Source organism: Montipora capricornis, chromosome 2 (assembly GCF_036669925.1).
Source record: "Montipora capricornis isolate CH-2021 chromosome 2, ASM3666992v2, whole genome shotgun sequence".
NCBI lineage: Eukaryota > Metazoa > Cnidaria > Anthozoa > Scleractinia > Acroporidae > Montipora > Montipora capricornis.
In genome coordinates, this window is record NC_090884.1 from 35,056,422 (window position 1) to 35,069,325 (window position 12,904).

Sequence of the window (12,904 nt, forward strand, 5' to 3'; positions counted from 1 at the left end):
GATCGCACGGACCGAAATCCCGGGATGACTCGTTTTGTACGACGCTCCAGCGCCATGTGTGGAGGTACTGCATTTTTCTCTCTTGTTCAAACATTCCGTCACCGTATGCGCCAATGTTCTGGCTCTCCTATACCTAGCCTACACAAAAAATTGAGGTACTTTTTTTTTTTTTTTACAAGGAATTGACATTTCAGTTGATTCTACAGGCATAAAGGTAACGTAAGAACCGTGCGTGTCTGGCCTTCTCCAAACAGAGGTGAGAGATGGTTTCATGCAGACTGGGACGCCTAAAATGCTCTGTTGTAAACATGGCGGTTCACGAGTGAAGTTGTCTCTCTGGTCTTTCTGTCGACGAATTCCAGTACCTACCGATTCAATTTGGGCAAGTTTTGAAGGCTAATAATGTCAATCGATGCGGTATTTTGCCGGTAGGACTGGGTGACCCGACACTTATAAAAAATCTACGAAATGAGAATCGGGGATCTTCCCTTGTCACGGAATGGCAGAATTACCCAGAATTCTTTTTGGGCATGAACGAGGCAACTTGAGAAGCAGGAGAGTCAGCGGATAAGTCACTTTTTTAACCTTTGTGATAGCTTTCTCGACCGCAATTTTAACATCGTGTCACGCAAAAGCTTAGAAATTCAACTTTGCTCTATCACAAGTCGAAAACCGTATCAAACTGAAAATTTGTGAAAAGACAAATCTTAGCTGTTCTAATAACTAAACTAAAATCTCAAAAGGATTGATAATTCCTTATTTTTTAGTTTTGATGACGTCACGTGAAAACCAAGAATACTGCAAGGCTGGTTGTACAGAGGTGAGAAGATATATCTTTTTAATTTATCATCAAAACAAAGTTGGTAAATATGAGAAAAAACACCAAAAAGTGATTCTTGATCTTGCGGGAGCAAGCGAGAAATCCCGAGCGGGCAGTTCAGTTTTGATCACGTGGGCTGGGTGTCAAGATGGCCGCAAAGGGAAACTCCGTGTTTGCAAGGATTATTCGGCGAGAACTGCCAGCTACATTTCTGCACGAAGATGACCAGGTACGACAATTGTTTCTGCAGCTTAACTAACTTTCTTAAGACAAAACGTTGATTTGGAATCTGATTGAAAGTTTGAATAACCTGCAGTGCATTGCCATTGAAGACATCAACCCGCAAGCCCCAGTTCACTTCTTGGTGATTCCTAAGAAGGAGATTCGAACGATGAAGGAAACTACAGATGACGATGAGCAAGTAAGTGCACACCACTTTTAGTAACCACTTTGTAGCTACTATGTCTCCTCCAAAAGACTCAAAAACTGAGAAACAGGAAAGTCTGGTCACGCAATCTTTCCGGTAATTCGTGGAGAAGATCGCGTGATAGGCACAAACTTCCACTTTTCTCACCTGCACCTCGGAGATGGACGGAATAGACCAGTTCGGCTAACTCAGTGTTAGTCAGTGTCTGGGGTTTAAGATTCTTTGTGTATTGCATTTGCATTATAAGGTAGCGATGTGAAAGCACTTGGACCCAAGTGGGTAGGGGTAGTTGGGTCAATTTTTGCTGGGAATGTGCCACTGGCCTTTCAGACCCCCTGTACAGAGTTCCCCACAGAATTACTGAAATGGGGTCGCAAATTGTCCGGATTCTGGGGGTAAGAAAATTCTGGTCAGTGGGATTTAAAAATGGAAAGATTCGCGGTAAAAAAAGAAAGAACTGTAGCACTGTTGATTTAATACTTACTCGTCGCATAACAATGTTTTGAAATTACAATTAAAATACTTAATGTAAGATTTCTGCATAAACAGAAAGGGACTAAGCTGGGGTTGCTAAAATTACATTAACCCAAAAGTGACTAAGATGGGGTCTACAATTGGCCATAAAATAGACTCTAAAGGGGTATAGTCAATTCAGTCGTGAAAGTGCGACCCCATCCAGGGGCACATTACCATTAGCCCACTAATAGGCTCTCTTTTACAAAAAGGGTGTGGTTTGTGAATGCTCAGGGCCAAAATAGGGAACAAAAACATAAAACAAAGAAACTTGTCGAGTTTCATAACCATCTCTTAAAATTTAGTTCTCCTCATATCCTTGAACTACCATCTTTTCTTTTGTTAGCTTCTTGGTCGCTGTATGATTGTTGCCAAAAAGGTTGCAGCACAGAAGGGTCTTGATGAAAATGGCTACCGCGTTGTCATCAATAACGGACAGCACGGCTGCCAATCAGTTTATCACATTCATCTCCATGTCATGGGAGGACGGCAGATGAAGCTTTCTCTTGGATGATTTGGCAATGCTATTTGAATAAGAGCTAAGATACCGTCCACATTAAGAGCTTTATGGAAGGCTCAACAACAGAATTAATTATGCCTGTGTATAATATCTTTTGTACCATGTTGTCCTGTAAGGCCTAGGGATGGAGGAACACAAGGACTAGGTTGGGTGCCTATTTGCGTTACCCATCAAAACTCAATGAGGTTCTACACTTATTTGAGGGTTTATAAGTGGGCTGGGAGTTGTACTTCAGAAGTCCATGTAAGTCCTGTAAGGAGTGGCAGCCATTTACTAAGCCTTACTAAAAACCCTACAAGATTTCTTCTTTTCGCAGTGACTAGCTACAAGTTGTACTCTCTCTCTAGTTTAGTTGCTTAACTGTTAATGACACAAATACTCGAGCTTTGTCAGTCGGACCCTGCAACTATGACTATTCCTTATTATTTTAATGGAACCGATGTAAAGTTTAATTAACTTCTTAAATTTATGAAGATTTCTAGGTGCTAATTTACATAAGGACCTGTAATGTAAAGAACACGTATCTGAGCAACTAAAGAAGGCGTACGCGGAGGCCTCTGCACTAAGAAGAATAAAGCCCTTCATCCCATGTGATGTGATGATTAAACTATACAAATTTATTTATACATGTTCATTTTTTTAAAAAGGTTCCAGCTCCTTGATGTAACATGTTAAAATAAAGCACTGATTGATTGACTGATGAAAAAAGAGCAAATGCATGAATGAAAGACTTTACAAAGCAATGTCCTTTATCTCTAGAGATTTTACATTGGTATTTGACTCATTTGACCATCATATTGTACTCAGTTCTGGAAAGCTTGGATGTACTGCATTGGGGTTCACTTCTAGGATTGGCTTAGGTGTTACCTGCCAAGGTGTACTTAAAGATTCATAGTAAAAGGTACTAGGAGAAATAAATTGGAGCCCTGTTACTTCAGACATGCCCCAGGGTAGTTTACTTAGACCACTGCTCCTTAGTACAACAGCACATTACTTTGATGTCGATGTGGAAGACCTACAGCGTTATATGCTGGTAACACCAAAATTTCCAGGGGCATCATTAACGAGAGTGATTTTTGCTCACCTTCTTGTTTGTATATTATTTCATTATTTTAAGGGAGAGTATCATCATCATCTGCATGTTCTAGCCATAATGAATGTCATCATTACGAGCCAATCGGAAGTGATGTTATAATTTGTACAGGAAATTTACACATACAGTGTACATGTAAAAATTTCTTGATTATTAAACTATCACCAAAGAGCTAATTTTCACATGTACTTGTAAATTCCCGCATAAATTATAACATCGCTTCCGATTGGCTTATTAACGGTGACATTTGCTGTGGCTAGAACATGCGCAACACCGTGATACTCTCCTTTTAAGACCTTAAACATGTGTCACAGGCAGGAAAGGGTGCAAGGTTTACATCAGTAGCAAAATCAGGCCAGTGTGCAGAGGGTTAAAAATTAAACATCAGAAGGGGGCGTACATGGTCCTTGCCAGGAAGACAGGAACCTTTCTTTCCCTAAATTTGCAGTTGTACCACCTAAGGCATCGTAAGTGTTCAAAGCCGATTTCTCCCAAAGGCCATATTAAATGGCAACTAAGCTTTTGCAATACAATAACCAAATTTTGTTAGTTTAAAATCCTTCTCAAAACAGAAGGAATTACCTTGAGGCTATCTTCAATAAGCTATGCAAATCTTAATTTCATTCCCCAAAGCCTCAAGAAATGACTGTCATCATTATCAAAATGAAGTTTTTAAGTTGATGAAACAGATACACAAGTAAGAAGTGTGAGTATTGTGATGTAAAGAGTTTGGCATGAACGGAATCTCATTGCATGTCTCTGATTCTGTCCTTGCCAAACTCTTTTATACCTGACCCTAAACCACACATCTTTCATGTATATAATTTATATCTCATCAACTTAGTAATTTAGTTGGTTTGGTAGTGATGACATGGAATCATCGAAATGTTACTCAACAACTTTGATATCACTGATTTTTTTCCTGAAATGTTTCACCAAACCTTTTGCCATTCAAAGTTTCCTGACCATGTTTGTTGTTTCAAGTTGAATATAAAATGGAATAGGTCTGTTAACCAGAGTATCCAGGTAAAAAAACCTCGTGGTGCAGAGTAGAGAATCAACAAACTCAACCCACATGTGACGCCAAGTCTGGAAATTGAACCCAGGCCACATCGGTGAGACAAAATTAAGTGCTCTCAACACTGTACCATTCCTGCTCTGGTCTCCATTTAGTCTCCACGCAACAAAATAAAAGTGGCATAATATTGTCTTTGCCCATCTTATGTACTGGTCAAGAGCTTGGGTTTTTCAAATTTACAGCATGCAGTGTAAAAAATCCCAACTGTTAACTTGTTGTAATAATTTTAAATCATCAACCCTTAATCCCCATCATGTCTCGCATTGACCAGAAAAATTATTTGGCCTCACACAGCCATGATGAAATATATATTCTTTCAGGCAAGAAATACCTTCTAGTTTAGACAAGAACAAGTTTTTCAAATTCGGTATCCAGACTTTTCACGGAACACAAGCTTTTGATTCATTCAATCTTTATCAAATGATGGCATTAATCAATCTGTCCAACATTGATTTCTAGTGGGAATCACATGACAAAGCGTTCACTGGTAGACTGCGCGGAGCAAAAACCCTGAACATCTCAGTTCAATGTTGGGGCCCATAAATAGATTTAAAGGCCTCTCTGGTTTTTCTTTCAAAAAATTTTGTTTGATGCGGTTCTCTAAACTTCCCTTAAATCTCTTTATCTTGAAATTTGTAAATTGTTTGTCTACAAATTAATGTTTAAAATGACAGGATCAAGCAGTAACTTGTTCTTTCCAAATATCTATTAGTTGTTTTATAGATGTCATGACACAAATAAGCACAATATTTTACAAACATGGTACTTTTATTACGATTGTTATTATTATACTACTGATTGCTAATAATTATTAGTTTCAATTCTTAAAAGATTGAAGGGTCTGGTGGTCTGTACTCAAATCTGCAATAAGGACAAGAAAAGGGAAGGTAACGATAATTATACATAATTTATGTAAAAGACCTCAAAGATTAAACAAAATTATCAAAAAATAAATCAGTGATTTCATTCACGGGGGTTAACACAAGACATTTCCTTCAATGCAATATTATTGTAAAAACTGCTCCATTTCGACAGTTTGTATCCTAGCAGAATGGCAGGAAAATTATCACATGAACTTAGAGTCTCTGTAGGTCAATGGTAGAGTGTCCTAGGAAGAAGAAGATTGTAGGTTCAACTTCTGCAATTAGGAACACTCAAAATTAGTACTTCTCAAGTAGAAGCCATGAAAGCCTTCCTGTATTTACGAAGTGTTCGAAGATTTTTTAATGTACATAAGAACAAGGCAAAGGAAAAAAACTTCTGGTTAGTGAAGGCTGTTCACATAAGCTTGTTTCATATACCTCCAGAAATTTTGGCTGGTTTATAAAATTACACTTAACATGCAAGCAATATGACAAGCAACACATATGCAAAGTCAGTCACTTTGAACATGAATGGTTTTTTTGGTTGGTACAAAGAACACCTATTAACAGTAATAATAACAATAACTGTCACACTAATTGCTGTCGTAAGTCCACCAATCATACAGATCAACAAGGTCAAACCCAGAGCACACTATGGTGCCTCTTGCTGCTGCTATACAGTCCATATTATGACCTTTGAGCACAGCTTGCAGCCAGCTGGAATCAGGGGGAAAAACCAAAGAACCCAGAGAAAAACAGAGCAGAGTCTAGAACCAACACAAACTAAACCCACTTATGGTGCCAGGTCCGGGAATTGAACCTGTGCCACATTGGTGGGAGGGAAGTGCTCTTACCACTGCACCAACCCTGCTCCCCTATGTTAATGCGTACGTGGGTTTTAAATGCCTGTGTTCAAGACATACAAACCACATGTCTTTTAGTGTAATTTTGAGTGAGCACTACCTGTCTTTATTCCCATGTAATCCACATGAGCATACATTTCATGGGAGCATGTGAGCATGGAAATTGGGTCCACACAAGGGGTGGGAATTGAACTAATGACCGTCGGATTGGATTACCTTGCTGTACCTACTGAACTACAAGGTCAGACAAGAGCAGGTCTTGGATATTCAAGATGTTAGGGGTTAAGGGTCACACAAGGGTAGGGTTACATGGCCAACGTTTGAAAAAGCATAACCCATGAAGTTACTTCTGCAACTGACCAGTCCTTAATATTGCAATCCTGATAAAAACTGAAAACATAGTCTCAAGGCAGATTGAGAAGCTTGATTTTTATAATAAAGGCTTGTTCTTGTTTCAGTTTAGATAGATAATTTACCTAGCCAGGTGGCCAGGACATCTGGCGTCCTCCGAGAACATGAATATGAAGGCGGAAGACCTCTGGGCCTCCCCCTGGGCCATCATTGATTACTACGCGATACCCCTTGGTTAGGTTTTGTTCAGCTGCAACTTTCCTAGCAACTATAAGGAGGTGACCCAAGAGCTAAAGAAGCAAAAGAAAAAGTTAAACAAGAAATAAGTGGCCTTTTTATCATAAAGATGACATGACTTTGAGCAATGTTATTGCCATTGTAGTAGTTGGGTTAGGAATACTGTGCATGCATTATGCTGAATAATGTGTTCGGTATCTAGATAATTTTCATGGGAACTGAACTGTGTTTTACATCACTTAAGTCATACATACAGACCTCCAAGCATCAATCAATAATATATCAGTTAAAGACATTTCATCAAGACACATAATCAGTGTAATATACATTTACATAGTTTGAAATGTAATTTTATACTTGAGTGGCGGAAACCACAGGTGGCCTAAGCTCAGTAAGAGGGAAAGTTAACACTGCTGACAAAATAAGGCAATAAGGTAAGGCTTTTTAATAATATTAATTTTTTTTCATATAATTAGCTTTTTTAAACGTCTTTTATCCGGCTTCCCACACAAATCATACAAATGATGTTGGCTTTCCCTCACGCTGGGCTAATGGACAGCCTATTGAAAAAACTGCCCAGGCATAAGTTTCAATAAAATTTTGAAGTTGAGAGCTGGTTTGAGTAGAGTACCCAACTGTGTAAATAATGGGCTTCACGACCCTTTTCTCTAGGAGAATCGGGGGCATGCCATTCTTAAAAGAATGCTCCCAAACACCACATTTCAAAAGCAAAATTGATGATCACATTTAGACAACTTCATGTTGTCATTGTCAAAATGAGTTTTTGGTTTAAATTTTTCTCTGAGTGAAGTAAACAATGCTTTTGTTGCTTGTGGGTACTTATTGAAACCACTGCCGAGGAAACTTTGACTGCACAAATGTATCTTGTAGGTAGATCAATCTAATAAATTATTATTTTGTCAGCTGCCCCAATTTTTGCTCTTCTGACCTGGAAATTCACAGAAATTAGAGTTACTTGCTATTACAAAAATTATATTCACAGTATACTTTGCAGTACTGAAACTCTCATGTCGCAGTTGCACAATTGTGCAATAAAACGACAAGTTTCAGTGCTCATGTCCCAGCTGAAGTTACCACTTCTTAATAGTACCAACTAGCCCTTATCATTAGCCCTTGATAGTGAGAAAACATTATAGACTCACTTGTTGATCCGAATCATCTGCCTTGGAAAGCTGTGGGATTGGCTTCCTTGGAATGACCAGAAAATGGACGGGTGCCTGGGGATTGATGTCTTTAATGGCAATGCACTAAAATTGCAAAACATTAAAATAGTACTAGGATTTACAGATGGGCAAAAAGCTTATATTATTGTAAAGGGCTAAGGTAGTGACCGAAAATGGTACTGGGGGGGGGGGGGGGAAGAGAGTGTCCGGGTAGGACATAAAGGGGGTGGTTGGGGGTAAGAAACCTGTTGCTCTTCCTGTAGGTTGGGCCACCTTTCACTCAATTTTCGCATCTTGCTGCTGTTACAATACAGTAAGACAGAATTAAAGTATTCCAGCGAGGAAAGCACTATGACGAAGAAATGAATTTCGCTGATGAACTTTTTCGGAGACAAAATTAATACGAGTCTGCGAAGGTGGGTTCATGCTGTCTAGTTGCAATACAATTTGGGTCAGCTTTAGTTTCCTTTATATTTACGGTAACCTGTTTTAAAAAAAAGAAAAACAATAAACCTTGTCCTCGAACACAAGCAATCTACACAGCTCATAAATTGACCTGGGCCAGGGAGGAAAGGCTGGAATTTCAGACTGAAATGGTTTTTCTAAAAGAGAAACCACATGGACGTGCGAGCTCGAGGGCCTGCATTTATAGCCTTACAAAGAAAGTATATTAAAAACGTTAAAGACGTATAAATTAAAAAAGTAAAAAACTCACTTGATCATCCTCGTGGAGAAATTCTGATGGAATCTCCCGACGAATTATTTTGGAGAAAATACTGTCCCCTTCCGCCATGATGACTGGTGCAAACAGTGGACTGCAATTCAACTTCACGAGGAGTGGGGTGAAATGTTATGAGAAAAAGGAGGGGGTGGGGGATGTAATGCCGTGCCTTGCTGACAGAGACGTGACAGATTTCTTACCGACGATCATATGTTATTTTTAACCTTTTTGGCGGAAATCAACAAAATAAGAAGGAAATAGCAGGATGTATCAACCAATAAGTGTCATACGTGGCCATTTCTTGTAACACTTTTTCAAGTTATCATTTCGTTCAATGCATAGATTGAAATTTGATTAGCGTTACATTCGGTCATAATTTTCCAAATTTCTGATGATAGTATTGAGTATATTCCCTGATAGCTGTTGTCATCTGTCAAAGTTTGTGTTTTGTATTATATTGTCTCAGTTCTCTGCGTTTCCTAGTAAGTAATTTTTGACGAAGCCTCAATATTGCTATTCCATGTCCATGTTGTTTACCTTATTGCATTTGTTTGTATTCTGACTTCTGCAATTATGTTGCTTAAATTAATTAAATGACATTTTCATTCCGTTTTTCTTATTCTGCCTTCTGTAATTATGCTGCCTCAATTCCATGTCAATCTCGTCTCCGAAGGGCGGGAAACTGTCACGTGACTAAATAGGCGTGTCAACTGAGCGATTGAATTAAAACAGAAGATGGCGGACCTCATTTCCCTGGATTTTGAAGGAAAAACAATCAATTTCGAAGGGAAAACAATTAATCAAGACAACCTTCCATGGTTCAGATTGATAAATCAAGACCTGAATAAAATACTGTTACAACTCTAGCTAATTGCGCCAAACTACACTGTACCTGGATAGAGTGCTGGAAGTCTTTCACTTATAGCCTTGTAGGATAAGTTCTTTTTTACGAGGTCTCGTGTGAACTCCTCTTCAACGATTTCCTCCAAATTCATTTTCGGTCGATTTCTATGATCACGTGATCTCAGGTTGAGCCTTCTCTCGACCAACCTCGTCCCATCTGGCACTAGAGCTCATAGTGTTGAGACGCAAAATGTCATGGGATCGAGGTAACAAAATTGCAAAATTGAAAATGAAGAACACGAAACAAAGATGACAATGATAGGAAGACGAAGAAATCCCGATAACGACGCAATGACATGACTGCCTTAAGACTTCAAAATAACATTCAACGTTGGAAATCATAATAATAAGAGTTATAATCTACCATGGAACCGAGGCAAAAAAATTACGGAATGCAAAAAACCGGAATGCAGGAATTGAATATGGAACCGAGGCAAAATAATTGCAAAATACAGAAACGGATGACGGAAGGCAATCATAAAGTGAAGGAAACCTAATTTCTCAATTAAAGCTTAGGAAATAATCCTGAAAAGGAGAAATTATCGCCAGAATTGCGAATGGGATTTAGAAATTCGTCATCAATTTTTTGAATAAGAACAAGAAAATAAAAATGGCCACGTGGTACACTCATCGTATCCCATTGATAGCTTTTGGGGTAACGATTTCTTTACTTTTTTTCTATAACTGGGCAACACGTTTTCAAGGGGGGTATTTTCATGACACCCGGAGGAACTTGGACCTGTATGAACTTTTACGGGTATGAAATTTTTGCAGCCGTTTACATGAAACCGGGACGAAATGATATGTTTTGTCCAACAAATATTTGGCTGACCCAAAAGCATACAGACTTGCAGGCTTCTACTTCGGGTAGAAGAGCACACAACGCGTCATCAGAAAAGAATGCAAATGCGATAAAAATTTACTCACAAATAATTAGTACATGGAAGTTTGGCAGTGTGGAAGTGTGGAAGTTTGGCAGTGTGGAATTTTGGCAGTGTGGAAGTGTGTAAGTTTAGCAGTGTGGAAGTTCGGCAGTGTGGAATTTTGGCAGTGTGGAAGTGTGGAAGTGTGGAAGGAAGTTCGGCAGTGTGGAAGTGTGGAAGTTTGGCAGTGTGGGTTAGGGTTCGTGTTCGGGTTAGCGTCACTTCCACATTTCAAACTTCCTCACTTCCACACTGCCAAACTTCCACACTGCCAAACTTTCACACTGCCAAACTTCCATGTACTAATTATTTGTGAGTAAATTTCTAGCATTTGCATTCTTTTCTGATGACGCGTTCTGTGCTCTTCTACCCGAAGTAAAAGCCGACTTGAAGTTTCTGGACCCGGTCAGAGATTTTTTGTCATTTTAATACACGAGAACGGTACGAACTCGGCTCGGTCCAGCAACCGAGACGAAGTCACACCGGTCTGTCTGAGTTCATTGTCTCATGTAAACGCATAAAAAGAAATTTCATGCAATGGAAGCCGATACGAACTCGTGCCAGTCTGAGTTCGTCCCGGTCTCATGCAATATACTGCAGTGAAGGAAGGAAATCAAATGTTGGTTTTTGAGTGTGGTGAGATTTCCTTTTTTGTGAACAGGTGCGATGATCCTTGCTTAGGCAGAGTAATATCTTATATACAGAAGCTGATTTTTGTTTTCATTCAATTTAGTCTTTTAACCATTTGCATTTCGATTGTTTTGTCCATCGAAACGTTGAGCTAAGGAAAATCCAGTCCAGCTGCGTGACAGCTGTTACGTTACTATTTGGTCTCTGAGAAGACTGGAAAGCAGTGTCAATCGTAGGAGGTATCGTGGGAGTGAAAAGCGCACTCAAGGAAAAAGCGAGCCTTGCAGTTTCGACTAATTTGAAATCCCAGGCTTGCCCAAACAGAACTACCACCTACGCAATTCTGCTCTTTAAATACACGTGAACCGCCAGCTTTGTGTGATCTTGTCATTTTCTCTAAAACCTAGAGAAATCAGTTCTTCAACTGTTGCTGTGCTGAAATTTTACGGTTGAGAAGGAAATAGGAAACCAAGTAGGAACAAAATGTCGAACCGTCCTCGTCTCCTGAAAAAGCAGTCTTCCCTAGCGATTCTTGTGCAGCTAGAGCGGGAAACATGCGAATCAGCAAGTCGTCCGCCATCGGAGGGAGATCAGGGTAGAGAGGAAGACGCCGAGGAGCTGGAGATCGAAGAAGATGCGAGGGACCTCGATGAAAACCCCGCGTCAGAGGATATGCTTCCAGGCGAACACGATCCGAACGAAGATAACGAATTTGTTGATTCTGACGGTGGTGATACCGACGCGGCAGTTTCCAGTGGAGATGAAACTGAACCTCAAGCGATTTCACCAGCTTCAAATAGGAAATCGCTTTCCATCTCGCGATCGGTTCCTAACGGCGGTGAAGCGCATGTTAGCTTGCCCACTGATGAATTCACTCCTCCACCTCGTATGTCTCGTCGATTGATGTCCATGAAGAGGAGGGGAAAATTTGTTCCAGTGGCAGAATTGACGGAAGAGTTTGAGTTCTATGCAGGTGATGTTTTGACTGTTCGTGGAGAGGACAAGGACTTTTATGTCTGCCGCATTCTTGAAGACGTTGTTGAAAGTGCCGACAATTTCAGAGTGGCTTGGTTCAACAGACTAGCAGACAATTTGTACGAGGTAAGCATATATAGCTTGTTTTTGGCCTTGATTGTTTAGCCTTTGTAGCTGAATATTCCATTGTGCTGTTCCACGCGGAATACAAAATTGACCAAATTTGTCAAGCTTGCTTATTCAGTTATTGATCGTAGCTCTGAAGAGATGAGACCCACTTTGGTTTGACACTTACAAACACCCCCTTGTTTATCCCATTATATTTTCTCTCCTTAAACGATAAAGCAAGCCACTGGTTGACACATTATGCGTTCTTTTTTTGGGGAGCGTGACATTGCTAATTGCGTGACATGGACACACCTACTTTACCGTGATTTGCATGATGCGTGTGACATCGCACGTATCAGCCTCTTTCATGATCACCGGTAGCCCAGTCACTGCCTTGTGGGGTTCAACAAAATACTGAAAAATTGGCCTAGCTTTGGTGACTGCAGGTCCACATTATCTGATTTATAAGGCATTTCTGATTCCCACACATAACCCATGTACCCCATAAATTGGTACAGTAACTGCGCACTCAAATTAAAAGTTTCAGCTGCCTCTATCAAGATTTTGTGACCTTTCATTGTACACATTGAACATATGCCCTTTTATTAATATCATGGCTTAATTAAACTGTTTCTATGATGGCAAGTTGAAACTCTGATCCTTATAATAGCCTCAATCTTTGTGATTGTAGCCAT

At 39.7% G+C, this 12,904-nt stretch overlaps 3 protein-coding genes across 5 annotated transcripts in view; 2 read left to right on the forward strand and 1 right to left on the reverse strand.

Moving 5' to 3' along the window:
- Window positions 1–920: 920 nt before the first annotated feature.
- On the forward strand, window positions 921–2,988 carry LOC138019792 (adenosine 5'-monophosphoramidase HINT1-like). Its single transcript, XM_068866687.1, has 3 exons — window positions 921–1,049; window positions 1,137–1,241; window positions 2,107–2,988. Exons 1-3 carry the CDS (start codon window positions 969–971, stop codon window positions 2,272–2,274), a joined length of 354 nt encoding a protein of 117 aa, XP_068722788.1. The 5' UTR covers window positions 921–968; the 3' UTR covers window positions 2,275–2,988.
- A 2,212-nt stretch (window positions 2,989–5,200) lies between these two features.
- Window positions 5,201–8,779, reverse strand: LOC138019801 (adenosine 5'-monophosphoramidase HINT1-like). 2 transcript variants are annotated; one of them, XM_068866696.1, is made up of 4 exons: window positions 8,665–8,779; window positions 7,929–8,033; window positions 6,654–6,818; window positions 5,201–5,312 (listed from the first exon to the last, which is right to left on the reverse strand). In XM_068866696.1, the coding sequence occupies exons 1-3, from the start codon at window positions 8,740–8,742 to the stop codon at window positions 6,654–6,656; spliced, it is 348 nt and encodes a 115-aa protein (XP_068722797.1). In that variant the 5' UTR covers window positions 8,743–8,779; the 3' UTR covers window positions 5,201–5,312. The 2 variants fall into 2 exon arrangements, with proteins under 2 accessions (XP_068722797.1, XP_068722806.1); XM_068866705.1 differs by lacking the exon at window positions 5,201–5,312 and adding an exon at window positions 5,422–5,559.
- A 2,579-nt stretch (window positions 8,780–11,358) lies between these two features.
- Window positions 11,359–12,904, forward strand: part of LOC138019812 (poly [ADP-ribose] polymerase tankyrase-like) — a 56,930-nt gene continuing 55,384 nt past the window's right edge. For both annotated transcript variants that reach the window (XM_068866718.1, XM_068866728.1), the window contains exons 1-2: window positions 11,359–12,227; window positions 12,901–12,904. The exon at window positions 12,901–12,904 is cut by the window's right edge and continues 168 nt beyond it. In XM_068866718.1, the coding sequence (XP_068722819.1) occupies window positions 11,610–12,227; window positions 12,901–12,904 (622 nt within the window). In that variant the 5' untranslated portion in view covers window positions 11,359–11,609. The remainder of the gene's footprint in view (window positions 12,228–12,900) is intronic.

What these genes read in the sequence shown, in the direction of transcription:
- LOC138019801 (XM_068866696.1), bottom strand. Translation starts at nt 8,742, where the DNA reads ATGGCGGAAGGGGACAGTATTTTCTCCAAAATAATTCGTCGGGAGATT. An exon ending in TTCTCCACGAGGATGATCAA is followed by an intron (nt 8,034 to 8,664) that starts GTGAGTTTTTTA and finishes TTGCAATTTTAG; the next exon opens with TGCATTGCCATTAAAGACAT. An exon ending in CAGATGATTCGGATCAACAA is followed by an intron (nt 6,819 to 7,928) that starts GTGAGTCTATAA and finishes TTGCTTCTTTAG; the next exon opens with CTCTTGGGTCACCTCCTTAT.
- LOC138019792 (XM_068866687.1), top strand. Translation starts at nt 969, where the DNA reads ATGGCCGCAAAGGGAAACTCCGTGTTTGCAAGGATTATTCGGCGAGAA. An exon ending in TTCTGCACGAAGATGACCAG is followed by an intron (nt 1,050 to 1,136) that starts GTACGACAATTG and finishes AATAACCTGCAG; the next exon opens with TGCATTGCCATTGAAGACAT. An exon ending in CTACAGATGACGATGAGCAA is followed by an intron (nt 1,242 to 2,106) that starts GTAAGTGCACAC and finishes TTCTTTTGTTAG; the next exon opens with CTTCTTGGTCGCTGTATGAT.